Source organism: Aspergillus aculeatus (assembly GCF_001890905.1).
Source record: "Aspergillus aculeatus ATCC 16872 unplaced genomic scaffold ASPACscaffold_4, whole genome shotgun sequence".
Lineage (NCBI taxonomy): Eukaryota > Fungi > Ascomycota > Eurotiomycetes > Eurotiales > Aspergillaceae > Aspergillus > Aspergillus aculeatus.
The window spans coordinates 1207589-1220357 of NW_017962979.1; the positions used below are offsets into that span (position 1 = coordinate 1207589).

Genomic DNA, 12769 nt, shown 5'->3' on the forward strand with positions numbered 1-12769 from the left:
CACCGCAAAGCCATGGCTGAGAGAGAGAGGAGGGATCTGTTGTTTTTCAGCTCCACCACGGACTGATCGGCTACATTAGCGTGTGACAATCTACGCGATCGAACGCTATCGGACGCTATCTGCCGATCACTACCTTCCCGAGAACCATTCACAGCTTCGACAGCTGAATGACAGAGCTGAACTTTGATCGAAGGCCCCGATTTGGGACAATCAGAGGCGTCTCTGCAGCAACACCGCCTTTTCCCGGGACCTTCCACAAAGTTGCATCTTTTCGCAGCTCCGCAGATGGAAGCAGAAGCGGAGAGGTCAAGTGGATCTACTGTGATTCTCAGCTGTGACAAAAGCAAAGTGGGAGCTCTCTGCGCTCTACGGCCATTGCTGCTCGAGGAGAGGGTGGTTTTACCAGGGCATTACAGCCAGCCACCATATTCCCAGCATGAAGAGCAGTATGGACTCGTATCTTACTGTTCAGTGACCGTATACAGAACAACAAGAGACACGACACTAGCATCCGCCCACATGCAAGATGTTCAGATCGCCCTTCGTCAAGAACCACACGGAGCATCTCGGTCCCCATTCTCATGGCTGATAACCCCACTAGCCGGGAAAAGGGAGGGATTTACTACTCAGCGTGTCCTGGTCTCTAGACGGCCTTCGCCCATCATATAAAGGCACCTCCACCCAGAGCTCATTCCTCGAACGTTTTCATTTGCTCTTTCTTTCTTTCAGCGTCGCTGGAGTCTTACGCCAGGGTCCAAGCACATAGTTGCTGATACACCTTCCTCCCTTCCTCCTTCAATCCTCGCTTCCCACCTTTCTATCGTTCGATTGCTAGTCATCAAAACCACACAATTCATCACGATGGGAAATCTCTCCCGCCTCCTCACCGTGCTCTCAGCGGGAAGCGCGGCATGGGCGACGCAGGCTCCCCTCGGTTCCGCCAGTGCAGGCGCGAACCAGTGCCTGAGCATGACCGGCGGAGCCCCCCATACTAACTTCGATGCGTGCTGTGGAAGCAGCCCATCTGGCCGCGGCACCGTCGACGGCGTCGAGTTCACCTACACGTGCGGACAGTGGGCGACGCCTTACGCGACTAAACCCGTGACCGCCGCCAGCGCGCGCGAGTGTGCGCAGCTCTGCGCGGCCGCTGGCGCCCAATGTCCCGCGGCTGCCTGGATGTCCAAGGGGCAGTGTTACTTCATCACTTCCAGCGCTTACTCAGTCAGACCATTGAAGGGGATTCTCTTGCTGGAGAAGACGGGCAAGCTGGTCGCTGGGGAGGAGCCCACGGAGCCGGAGGGTGGCTGCGACAAGGCCGCCGAGGAGGCGAAGACGCAGTGCGAGAAGGAGGCGGCGGAGCGATGCGAGGCGGACAAGACCCGCATCGGCGAGCAATGCAAGGCGGATTGTGCTAAGCAGGTCGCCTCCGTCACGGAGCAATGCAATGCGGACAAGGCGAAGCTGGAGGAGGAGATGAACACCAAATGTCGGGACCAGACCGCGGCTGCTGTGCAGGAGCAGGTTGCGAAATGCGAGAAGGAGAAAGTCGACCTCGGAGGCTCCTGCGACGATCTTAAGAAGCAAGGCGAGGCACAGTGTGAGAATGATAAGGCGGCCATCATCGAAGACGCGAAGAAGCAGTGCGACGCGGACAAGACTGCCGTCACCGAAGATGCGAAGAAGCAGTGCGATGCGGACAAGATCGCCATCACCGAGGACGCGCGGAAGCAGTGCGACGCAGACAAGGCGGCTTTGACGTCAGCCTGCGACGCAGAGAAGGACCGCCTCCAGAAGGCGCTTGACGAAGCCAACGAGAAGCTCAAGAAGCTTGAAGGCAGTGGTGGTGGTGGCACCGGCACGTCGACCACCTCGCCGGCCAACGAAGCCTTGCTCGAAGAGATCGCGCGCGAGAACTTCAGCACCATCTGCCCGAAGTTCGGCGGCAAGACTTTCATCACCGTGGACTCCAAGGGCTACAAGCACGAGTGGATGCTGTACTGCCACACTGGGGTCACGGGTCAATCGACCCCCAACTACAACTGGAGCTGCCACACGCAGAACATCATCCAGCTTCTGAAGGAGCAGCAGGAGCGGTCGGATCTCAAGGCTCTGTGGGTCAATACCAACAATGTCTGCACTCCTTGGACCGGGGGATATGTTAATGTCGGTGGGCCGTTCACAAACCACCATTTGGTGATGCCCACCCGCCAGCCTTGGAAATGATTGATCTGAAGTATACTGGGTTGATAGATGTGGGTGGATGAGATGCTGCTAGCTGTGCGGAGTGTGGCGTGTCAATAGGCTATATGAGGAGTTCAAATCGAGATCAAGGAATAGATATTATGAATGACTAAGTACAATCTGATACTGCTTGCTATGGAAACACACCTGTGATATCACCAGCAGTATAATCTGAAGGGCAAATAATCCCGCTCCTGAGAACCAAGCATGGCCTTTAGGGCGAGTTCGATTCCTCCTCATGTGTCGACCTACCGACAAACCATTGCTTCTATCAATATAACCTGGTACTGTATACGCTTTGCATCTGCTGGAATATCGCAGTATCCGAAATGACTCGCTAAACCCGACTTCCCCCTTCACGAGCTCAAAAGTAATGAATGCAAAAGCCCCGCCATCAAAGGACCCCATTTCACTTGAAAGACCCAAAGACTCTTCCCCGGCGGAATCCCGATCTCCTTGTCCAGCATCGTTATGAGTTATCTTTAGCGGCAATGGCCGGCATACTGCACCTGTTTCCTTCCCCGCCCCCCCCCGCTTCCTCCTCATCATCATCTTGACCCCCTACCTGCTGCTGAGCGCCTATCATTGCAGCTATACCAGTCCACAGGGAAGTCAGCATATCTTCCAGCCGCCCCCCTCCCAAGATCTTCCCCGCTCGCTGCAGGCTTCTTTCCCCGATGGTGTCGGTAAAGGTGAGCTCAATATGCCTAGGATCCACGAACTTCGGCGAGGCGTGGTAAAAAAGTCTATATCACTATCATCCAAATGAAGACATGACATAATGGCGTGGCCATTCTATTCCAGGAAGTCGTTTCATGGGCTAATGCAATAAGGAGACCGTGTTCAACATACTGGACACTTACTACGAGGGCAGGATCGGCAATTTCATCGATACGTATGGTGCAGTCCCGATTATATCATCAGCCTTCTCTCCGACTGACCTGTCTGCTGCAAAAGTGCCAACAACTACCAGAACGAGGAATCCGAGACTTGGGTCGGCGAGTGCATGGAAGCAGCGTGGAAATCGAGACGAGATCGTCCTCGCCACCAGATTCTCCACGTAATATCGCACCCACCAGCCCGGTCAGATCCAGGCCAAGTTCGTGGGCAACAACACCAAGAGTCTCCATGTGTCAGTTGGGCTAGTCTGCGTAAGCTCTGGACTACCTATCTTGAAGTGGTAAGATAATGTTCGCCCCTCTCTGCCTGAATTGGAGGGGCCGGGGGGAGGGGGGGGGGGAGGAAAGCTTCAGGCATCGTTTTGACACTGACTGACCGATTAGCTGTATTTGCATTGGTGGGATTTCGCAACTCTCAACGAGGAGGTCATGCAATCGCTGAACCCGCTTGTGGTCGCCGGCAAGGTGTTGTATTTGGGTGTGAGCGGCACTCACGGCTGGGGTTGTCATACCACCATCACTGGACTTGCGCTGGCGTACGATATTCTACAAAAGGCTTCCTTCACCTTTTCCATTGTCGGCTGCCGCCAGGTGGAACACCTAGAGTCGAACATCAAAGCCCTGAAGGTTTCCCTGGACGAGCACGACAGTCGGCAGATCGAATCGATCACGCCGTTTGATCTGGGATTCCCCATAGACTTCCTGTTCTTGCCCCACGAGACTGGCCCTGCGAACCTGCACATGATGAATATGGCTGCTCACCTTGATAATGTTCAGGCTCCCGAAGCTATTCGTCCTAAGCTGGATTGAGAACTAAAATTCATACTGCTCCTTGCCGAATGACCGCGGTGCAGCAATTGATAAGTACCATGAACACCATGGAATTTTCGAGATAAAGCTTCTGGAGTTTGCCGAGGGATCTGGCAATCTGCGCCGAGTCATAGAGCTATCACCAAAACTATAGAAGTAGCCCTTAGAATTATAGTTACCGGCCGGGGCTCTGCTTAGAAGTGAGATAGAGTTCACTTTGCAGTTCTTCTGCTACGCGTGATGTTCATTCATCCACGACGTCTCGACCGTAGATCTCTTCACTAGATGTTATACTACGGAACCAATCTGCAAGACGAAATAGCATGGGTGTAACGATACGAAGTGATGTGGAGAGGTAGTGGCGAGAAGACCCAGGCAGCTGCGCATATGCACCTCTGTCGAGCAAGCCACACCGAAGAGCAGATTCACGCTGGGAGGCGTCATTTTCCTTTCCCTTACTGTACACGCTGCCTCCCGTCAATTGTAAACGATGTGTGTGTGGCTATATTGGGTGGCTCCGGGATTCTCCTTACTGAATGCGCCTCCTATCCCGCAATTGTTCTTCACGATCATACATCAAATCATTACCCCTCAGTTTTCCATTTGTCGAAATCATACGGAAATTTCTTGGCCTTCGCAACATCCCTAGCAGTCTTCCCGGATGCCGCAGGGATATCTGCATCCGCCCCGGCCTCCATCAAGAGGTCCACAACCTCCGCCCGCATTTGTTGCTCATCGCCTGGAACATAGAAATTCCACTCCAGATAGAAATACAGCGGGGTGCGGCCCTTGTTGTCCTGCGCATTGATATCCTTGGAGGCGCCTTGCCGCAATAAGAATTTAACATCAAGCAACTCCCAGTCTGGCTCGCGCATGCTGTGGTGAAGCTCTGTCTGGCCCTCGGCGTCCGGTCGCAGCCTCGCGCCTGCCTCTATGATGGCGCAGAACCGCTCCTCATCATAGAATGGAATGTAGTGAAGGATACTTTTCCCATGGGCATTCAGACTGCTCAGATCGGCGCCTTTGTCCTTGAAGAAGTAGAAGAGGCGCATGCTAAGCGCCTCGACCGCGGGGTCGTCGGCAGCGCTCCAGCACTTGGCAAGGTGGAACGCCGTGTGTCCATCTCGTGTGCGATAGTTGGCCAGGTCTGGAATGGTGGGTGAGCTGCTGCTGCACGACCAAAGTAGCTCAATCACCGCGAGATGGCGCTGCTGACACGCTTGGTGGATGGGGAGCCACCCCTTACCGTTCATCTGCAGGGGGTCCGCTCCGTGGTTCAGCAGGAATTGGACGGTCTCGGGACGACCATTTTTCGCGGCGGCATGGAGTAGAGATCCGCCCGTCCATAGGTGCGTTTCCGGGAGTTCCTCGTTGACATCCAGCACGGCTGCTTGATACTCATGGAAAAAGTGAATCAGATCGGGGTTACCGTTGTGCACTGCCCGGGCAAAGAGACTAGGCTCTCCTGGCTTTCTCTCGGTGGAGGAAGGCTGAGGGAGCTCCAGGCCGTGGTCGAGGAGCATCTGAAGCATCTCCATGCCCATGGAGGTCTCAACGACCGCTTCGATAATCGGTCGGGGCTTGACCCTAGAGGATCGATAGATGGATGGGGGTAATGGAGGACGCTGTGGATTCGGGCGAGCCCCATGGGCGAGCAAGAGTTGGACGGTCTCCAGCCCCCTTTGCCACGATTCCTCGGGTGGAGCCGGAAACATCGCAAGATCAGCGTTGTGGTCCTCTTTTGCGGCAGCCTCCACCAAAGCCCGGTCAAGAATCTCTTGTGGTACCATCGGGGCGGGGTAGTGACGGAGGATGGCGGCCAGAGCTTTGGGATGGCGATACAACGAGGCTGCACTCAAAGCCAGGGGCCATTCGTGATCAGCAATGGTGCCTGGAGGCAGCCGGTCGAGCAAGCGTTGCACCACGGCGTCAGAGCCCCAGACTGCTGCAGCCAGAAACGGTGTATGTGGCCCCTTGTCCTCTCCCGTTGAGAATATGCCGCGCGTTGACGACCCATCTGTTGAAGCATCGTCCACAGTGGCATCGGCCCCAGCGGAGAGCAGAATATCCACCGCCTCGGCCGAGTTCCCTACGGCTGCAAAGTGCAGAGGTGTTAAGCAAATTGCGCCATATGCGTCAGGACCCTTCTGATTGACGTCGAATCCACGGGCGATTAGGTACCGGAGCAAGTCAAGTCGTTTATACCTAATTGCCTCATGGAGTGCCGTCTCTCCATGCCTGGGCAGATCCACTGCTTCTGGATTGTCCAGAAGCGTGGCCACGGCGGTGAAATTGCCCACTCGAGTCCATCCAATCAACTGACCGTTGAGGCCTGTCTGATCAGGGTATGGAAGTCTTGGATAGCAGGCCATAGCGAAGTGGCGCAGAGGTGAAGTGCGGGAATGAGTGACGGGAGAAAAGGGAGGAAAGGACTTGGCTGGAATTTATATAGCAAGTACTGTACTGTAATGTAAGTAACTAGGTAGTGGTGGGAGCTGTATGTTACAAAGTGGACCGGAAATGATACGCATGGTACAGTACGTTACGTGGTTGATACACTATCTGTCGACCCTTGAAGGCAGTAAGCGATATATCAATGGTATAGGTAAGTTCTCCCTATTGCATGCAGCTTGATGTCCTACCCGTTTTTCTCATTAGTCCCTCCCTCAGCTAACCAGGTTATCCCTTCTTAAAAATAGGCGAATCTGAGAAAGAGAAGACCCCTGGGATGAAGAAAATCTTGGAAGCAGTGAATGCAGGTACTCTCCCTCTCAATTACGCGCGCTGGTTGCGTTATTCGGCAGCGAACGCGGGCAACAACCCTTATATCGTACCGGGGGTGATTCTGGAGCTGGCTTACTGGATTGGCCCGGAGGTGGGGACGGTGGGCGACAGCACGTACGACCAGTATCGGGATATGACGGACGGCACGGGAGCAGACCAGTGGGTCGTCTTCCATCTGCACTTTGACGAGGGAGGGGAGACTTCCAATGTCCATCCATTTGTCTCTATCACTCAAAACGGTCGCACGAGGACCTACGCGCGCACCGCGTCCATTCGAGTGTACCACGGCCGGTACACCGTCACGGCCGGCAATAACCTGCGTGTCCAGTCCGATTCGGGGTCTAGTACCTGGCGGACCAGCGCCTTCTACTGCTCCGGCAATGCCCACTGGGATATCGGCCGGACGGACCTGACGCCCACGGCTGACACCTGGGGGGATGACCTGCAGAGGTGGGGTATCAACCTGAGGTCCACGTATCTGAGAGCCGAGCCCTGGAGACTAGTGTATCCCGAGCTCAGTGTGACCGGCACTGAGATCGATGCGGACTGGATCACCCGTGTCGCGGAACCGAGTGAGTATGCTGCTAGTAGCTGGGTCCTCACTGATACGCGCCAAGTAGACACCGATGTATATATTCCTAACATTCCCCCGCCGGGACGTAGCTAGTGTAGTATTGAAATATATCGAGAATACGTCTCCTGAACTATAGTATAACTATATTAATCTCACTCACCTTTTTGCTATGCTCCCCCCTTCCCCCTTTCCCACTCGAATGGCAAAGCAGGTTTCGAGGACACCAACCTGCAAGCTGCAATCTTGACCCAGAAAGCCCGCGCCCGGTGCTCCACGCTCGGGGGCCTCATTCTTTTTAGTAAGACTCAAAGATGTGCACCAATCGTGCAGTCAATCAGCACCTATACACATTGGGAGCGCCGAAAGACGGTCCAAACACACATATCTAGAGGTTGTAATTTCGTCTTATACATGGATTCTCTTGCACCGTGTATAGACGGGTGAACGACTGGCGAGTACCAATTATCTGGGTCTCGAGTGCGAGGGAGGAGGTAAGAGGAGGCAAGTAGAGAGCAGATTGATCAAAATCTTGAACTTGGACGCTCTGGATCAAATGTCACACCCGAAGCCCAGGCTCGCTATAACTCCAGGTAGTGATCTCGTCAAACTCGGAGCTCTCTTTACAGTGAAGTAGAATGCTGCTAGCGCTCAGCATCCCCTGCACCGGAGCTATCGCAATCCAGCATCAGCTCCGGATACTCGGAAACCTCCACCCACCTTGTTTCCGGAAACGCAAATTCCAAGAACGACCGATTGAACTTCTGTATCTCCTGGACAAAAGGCCGCAACCTCTCCTCATAGCTCCTCAACGCTCGTGGTAAATCCTCGGAATGTCTTACAATCTCACCGGCAAGAACATACGCACCGACCAAGGCGCCCGTCGTCCCTATCGCGCTGAACGGGGACGAGCAATGCGCCGCATCGCCCCAGCAGAACCACCCGGCCCTTCGACCACATGTCTGCACGAATCTGCACCACCTCCTGACGGTAGAAAATCTCCGTTGCATGCAATCCCTCCAAGAACCGCGTCGTCTGCCACCCAGAATCGTGAAACCGCCTCGCCCAGAATGCCTTCTGCGCCTCCACCGGCCGCCGATGGATCTCCGCCGTCTCCGCCGTCTCTTCTCGGAGAGAATGAGATACACCTGCGATTCCGTCTCGCTATGCGTCCGGCGCATGACCAACCTGCCCCGGTGACAAGGGTACGACAGAAAATCATTCACATCCTCCCCGACCGCGTGGTGAAGAAGTAGGCGATGTATGCAACCCCGTCCGCCAGTAGGGGTCCGGTGGCGCGTGGACGGGTGGCTGCGGCTGCGGTTGCGGTGGCAGCATCGCCCGTCGGAGGCGCGAACTCTGCCCGTCCGCGCCCACCAGCAGGTCGAAGGTATCCGCTGTTGCAGTCGGAGAAATGCACCACCTCGTGGTCGTTATGCTGGTCAAAAGACTCGATTGTTTTCCCGGAGAGATACTCCTACGGTTTAACCGCCACGGGTCAGAGCCGTCAATGCGTCATCACGCGGCAACCTGTCCCCCCGAGTAGAGCGCATGGTTCAAGCACGACGAGGTAGTTGCTCTGCTTTTCGAGAAATGGGACTACGTAGCGCAGACGATCCATCCAGCGGATAAACTTCACTTCTGTTCGCGGCTGCCGGACATGGGTATACGGCCCTGGTTCGGGATGTTCTTGAGAAACAGGGACACGACCCCAATTCTCGAATAACCACAGTTCGATGGCGGTCGTAGAGTGAGTTACCGACGGCTCTCTGCTGAGCTGGAGCCCGAGGTCGCGATGAGGTGGTCGAGGTGCTCCTCGCGTATAGCGCCGAGGTATCGCCGGCGCAAGCACAGAAATATTCTCTGAAGCCCTTCCTTCAGGCTGTTGTCAAGGGCTCAGAGAGCATGGTCTCTCTGTTCCTGCTTGCTGGAGCAAATCCCAACGAGCAAGATCAAAGAGCTCGGTATGGTGACTCCACCATTTCTCCGGCGTTAACGTATGCCATTCCACTCGAGCGCATCCTTCGCCGCCTGCTTGCCGCGGCGGCTGACCCCACCGCTGTTAACGACAGCAATGACTCGGTTATATCCCATGCCCTAGTCTCCGGCCAGACCACTGTCATCCAGATACTGATTGACGAGGGCCTCGACTTCTCGCGTCATTTGGGTCGCTTCCACCTGTCGCACGCAGCCGTCCGCGGCGGCCGCGCAGTCCTCGATCTTCTCGTCAACACCGGGAAATGGGATTTCTTGCTCTCGCCGGTCCATGTCGACCCCATCACCTGCGAAAAAGCGCTCAAGGTTGCGGCCGAGACCGCACAGGTCGAGACCCTGCAGTGGCTGCTGGATCGAGGCTTCCTGCCAGTACGGCACCCGCTGTTGTTGGCACGTACTGTTAATCTGCGGAGTCCTGCGGCGCTTACCGATGCTGCCGATGAGAAAGCCGCGGCCACTTTGGATCTTCTTCTCCGGGCCGGTCTGGATCTCGATGCGCAAATCTCCTACGGAACCCCGCTAATGAATGTGGGCTCACATTATTACGCGTGGGGAGAGCCACAACGATTCCGCATGCGCGCGCGGATGCTGCTCGATCGCGGTGCCACTTTGTTACCACCGAAAAGCCTTCCGCAGGCGACGCGCTACAGATATCCCGCGCGCAATGCCGTCGGTCACCATCCGGAACTCAACGTGATGACCTTTCAGGAGCTAGAGGCACGTTGTGAGCCGTGGTCCGTGGTCGAACATCTGTTCAGGTCGGCGGAATATAAGGCAAGCCTGCGCCACGATTGGGGCCATATACGGGTAGTAAGACAGTACTCGTGGCGAGTTCGATATCCTGTTTGAATAGTTTTTCTACCTTTCTTGTACTTCATATAATATCCATTCCGTTTTCTATGACATGTCAAGGAAATGTTCCCACCCGGGCTGGTCCCCGGTATCCCAATAAAGGATTTCCGCTTCTAAAATCTTTCCTTTCGATTTTGATTATTGCAGTAAATTCTCAAATTGGCGTCACATTAACAAGAGCCCGGTTTGAAGTAGAAACCTACCTTCATCCCAGTACTGTATGATCATGGGTGAGCAGGTAAGGTGCTGTCCCCATATGAATACTCACCCAGAAGTATGACGTTGACGTCGTCGTTGCGGAAAGAAGTATCCGGTTGCGGATGGTGACAAGCTTTATTGCCAGATAGAGTTTATTTTCAACCGTGGTACAAGAGCCGTCATGACTATGACGTCCAACATTGGCTACAATCCATCCAGAGTCCAAGATTAAAAGTGCAGATCGATAACTCTCAGAGCCTCATTTACTTGATTCCGTCGAGGAAATCAAGCTCTAGGGGAACATGTGTTGAACAAATCAAGGAAGTAGGTCTGGATCGCGCTTTCCAACATACCTCAAGATCCGCTCGCCGCCGTCGGTTGATTTCCGCTGTCACTGCTGAAGGGGACTTGACGAAAACAGTCTGAACTGATGGTAGTCGTGATATCATCCCCAGCTGTGATCTCCGTAACAGAGGTTCTTGCTTTTGCGGTGCTCATCAGTAAGACTCGATTGGCATAAGCTTAAGAGCAGCATGCCGTTTTCAGTCAGTAGGCATTGTTCCAGAGCATGATGCTTCGGGACACATGAACAAGAAGAAATTTAAAGCTTACCTCACTGCAGTTTGAAGAGCCTAGGATAAGTTGGCTCTTTGAGCAAGTCGACCTAACATATAAAGAGAAGAAAGGCACCTCTCTAAGACCCCTATGCGCTTCTTCAAGGACAATCCCTGCTCCAACGCGCCCAGACACGCTCATCCTCTCCAAACAATTCATCAAGTCCCAAGAATAGGAACAGATTTGTCCCTCCTTCCAAAGACACCAGAATGACTTTAAAACTCACCCTCCTCCCCCTTCTCGTCCTCACCGCAGGCACAGCCAACGCCCTCCCCAACCACCCCAACCCACTCCCACAGCTCATGCAACCACTAAACAACCTGAACAAGCCTCACGAAGTGCTAACCACCCCCTGCCCCGCCCACCAACCCCAACCCCAAAATTCGCCCCCCCGGCTCAACATCTCCTACGGCCAATGCTACCACCTCATCCACCCGGACTTCGGCCCGCTGGTTAACAGCACCTGGGGCAACTCCGCGGTTCCCTTCCAATGGCTAGCCTTCAAGCAATATCACGAGCCACGGCGCCTGCAGGTGTGCCGCACCGAGTACTGCGACGATGACGAAGGCTTCGTTAAGAACCACGGCACCTTCTACCTGCGCGACCTGGGCGGCTCGCCCATGTCGCATTGGCAGCCGCGCTTCCTCAACGTGTTCGAGGGCGTCCCCAGCCAGGTGTGGCCCGACGCGCAGGATACGCAGGGCAAGCGCGCGCGCTTCACGGCGTCGGCGGTTGCGCACGGCGACTGGCTCCGTGTGCAGGTGGTGGATAGCGCGACCGGGTACAATGGGTTGCATGTCAATTCGGATAGTTGGCCTGAGCATAGTTATGTGTATACGGATCGGGTGGAGAATAGTTTGAGTTTTTGGTTTGTGAGGTGTGATGGACATGGTGGGGATGATGATGTGGAGGAGGAGGAGGAGGCGGATTAGGGGGTGATTATGGGGGGATGCTTTATTGTTGGTTGGTATCTGATGGAGCTGGGTGGGTGGCTCAAGCTACTAAAGGATGGATGCGGGATTCGAGAGTCAAGGCTACAGTTGTTGTTGCTCTGGCTGTGTTTGAAGCACATCCATATACTATAGCAAGACTGCGGGTGGTGATTTCTTTGTTGCATGTTTGCTGTGTTCATTAGCTAACGTACTTGGTCCTTGGTCTTTATTTGCGTCCCTGGTGATCTGATCATGGTGGCTTACCATGGCATTTGATTTCCCGATCAACTGACGAGGCTTTGGTGCATTGATCTCATTGATTGATACTAAACAATAGGCAGGAGTTGAAGCTTCGTGGTTCGGTTGCTGTCTGTGTAGTACCGCACGTACATTCATAATATGGTCGGCGTCCGGAATGAAGCCTTGCATCACAAGCGTATTGCACATTGGCATGACACTGCAGGAGTTCTTCGATATGTGACTACCGGAATATGTAGGAAAGAAGAAGTAAAAGAAGGCAAGAACAAGAAAGATGAAATTTAACAATAACGATTCAATAACAGAAAGGAAAGACGAGTTGTCTATCCCTTTAGTTCGTGATTGCAGTATGACTATATATACTTCTGGCATGAGTCAACCATTTTTTACTTAGATGTTTTGTCGCTTTCTGGAACTGTCGGCATAAAATTATGGGAATAAAAAAGACCATTGATCAGGTAAACTCCTCTAGCATCCTAATCTGCAAGACAATTGCTCGCGTTGAACTCAGCACTGGCTTCACCAGGCAAGCTGTTAGGGCTACAATGGTGCCTGTGCTGAGCAGGAGTTATCGCAGTGAGTCTTGTAACATTGTATTAACGCTTTCTGACATC

The 12769-nt window shown here is 54.1% G+C and overlaps 6 protein-coding genes across 6 annotated transcripts; 5 read left to right on the forward strand and 1 right to left on the reverse strand.

Annotated features, from left to right (window-relative positions):
* Positions 1-741: 741 nt before the first annotated feature.
* ASPACDRAFT_76641 (uncharacterized protein) lies at positions 742-2530 on the forward strand. Its single transcript, XM_020204741.1, has one exon. The coding sequence runs from the start codon at positions 862-864 to the stop codon at positions 2221-2223; it is 1362 nt and encodes a 453-aa protein (XP_020058579.1). The 5' UTR covers positions 742-861; the 3' UTR covers positions 2224-2530.
* Positions 2531-2944: 414 nt separating this feature from the next.
* Positions 2945-3950, forward strand: ASPACDRAFT_41060 (uncharacterized protein; the record flags this gene model as incomplete). The annotated part of the gene is made up of 4 exons (XM_020200877.1): positions 2945-2977; positions 3075-3136; positions 3199-3301; positions 3525-3950. The coding sequence occupies 4 exons, from the start codon at positions 2945-2947 to the stop codon at positions 3948-3950; spliced, it is 624 nt and encodes a 207-aa protein (XP_020058580.1).
* Positions 3951-4115: 165 nt separating this feature from the next.
* Positions 4116-6442, reverse strand: ASPACDRAFT_114953 (ankyrin repeat domain-containing protein). The gene has a single exon (XM_020195861.1). The coding sequence runs from the start codon at positions 6320-6322 to the stop codon at positions 4535-4537; it is 1788 nt and encodes a 595-aa protein (XP_020058581.1). The 5' UTR covers positions 6323-6442; the 3' UTR covers positions 4116-4534.
* A 236-nt stretch (positions 6443-6678) lies between these two features.
* ASPACDRAFT_58590 (uncharacterized protein) lies at positions 6679-7401 on the forward strand (the record flags this gene model as incomplete). The annotated part of the gene is made up of 1 exon (XM_020203366.1): positions 6679-7401. One exon carries the CDS (start codon positions 6679-6681, stop codon positions 7399-7401), a length of 723 nt encoding a protein of 240 aa, XP_020058582.1.
* A 737-nt stretch (positions 7402-8138) lies between these two features.
* On the forward strand, positions 8139-10149 carry ASPACDRAFT_41063 (uncharacterized protein; the record flags this gene model as incomplete). The annotated part of the gene is made up of 3 exons (XM_020200878.1): positions 8139-8475; positions 8588-8695; positions 9095-10149. The coding sequence occupies 3 exons, from the start codon at positions 8139-8141 to the stop codon at positions 10147-10149; spliced, it is 1500 nt and encodes a 499-aa protein (XP_020058583.1).
* Positions 10150-11174: 1025 nt separating this feature from the next.
* Positions 11175-11897, forward strand: ASPACDRAFT_58591 (uncharacterized protein; the record flags this gene model as incomplete). The annotated part of the gene is made up of 1 exon (XM_020203367.1): positions 11175-11897. One exon carries the CDS (start codon positions 11175-11177, stop codon positions 11895-11897), a length of 723 nt encoding a protein of 240 aa, XP_020058584.1.
* Positions 11898-12769: the final 872 nt, after the last annotated feature.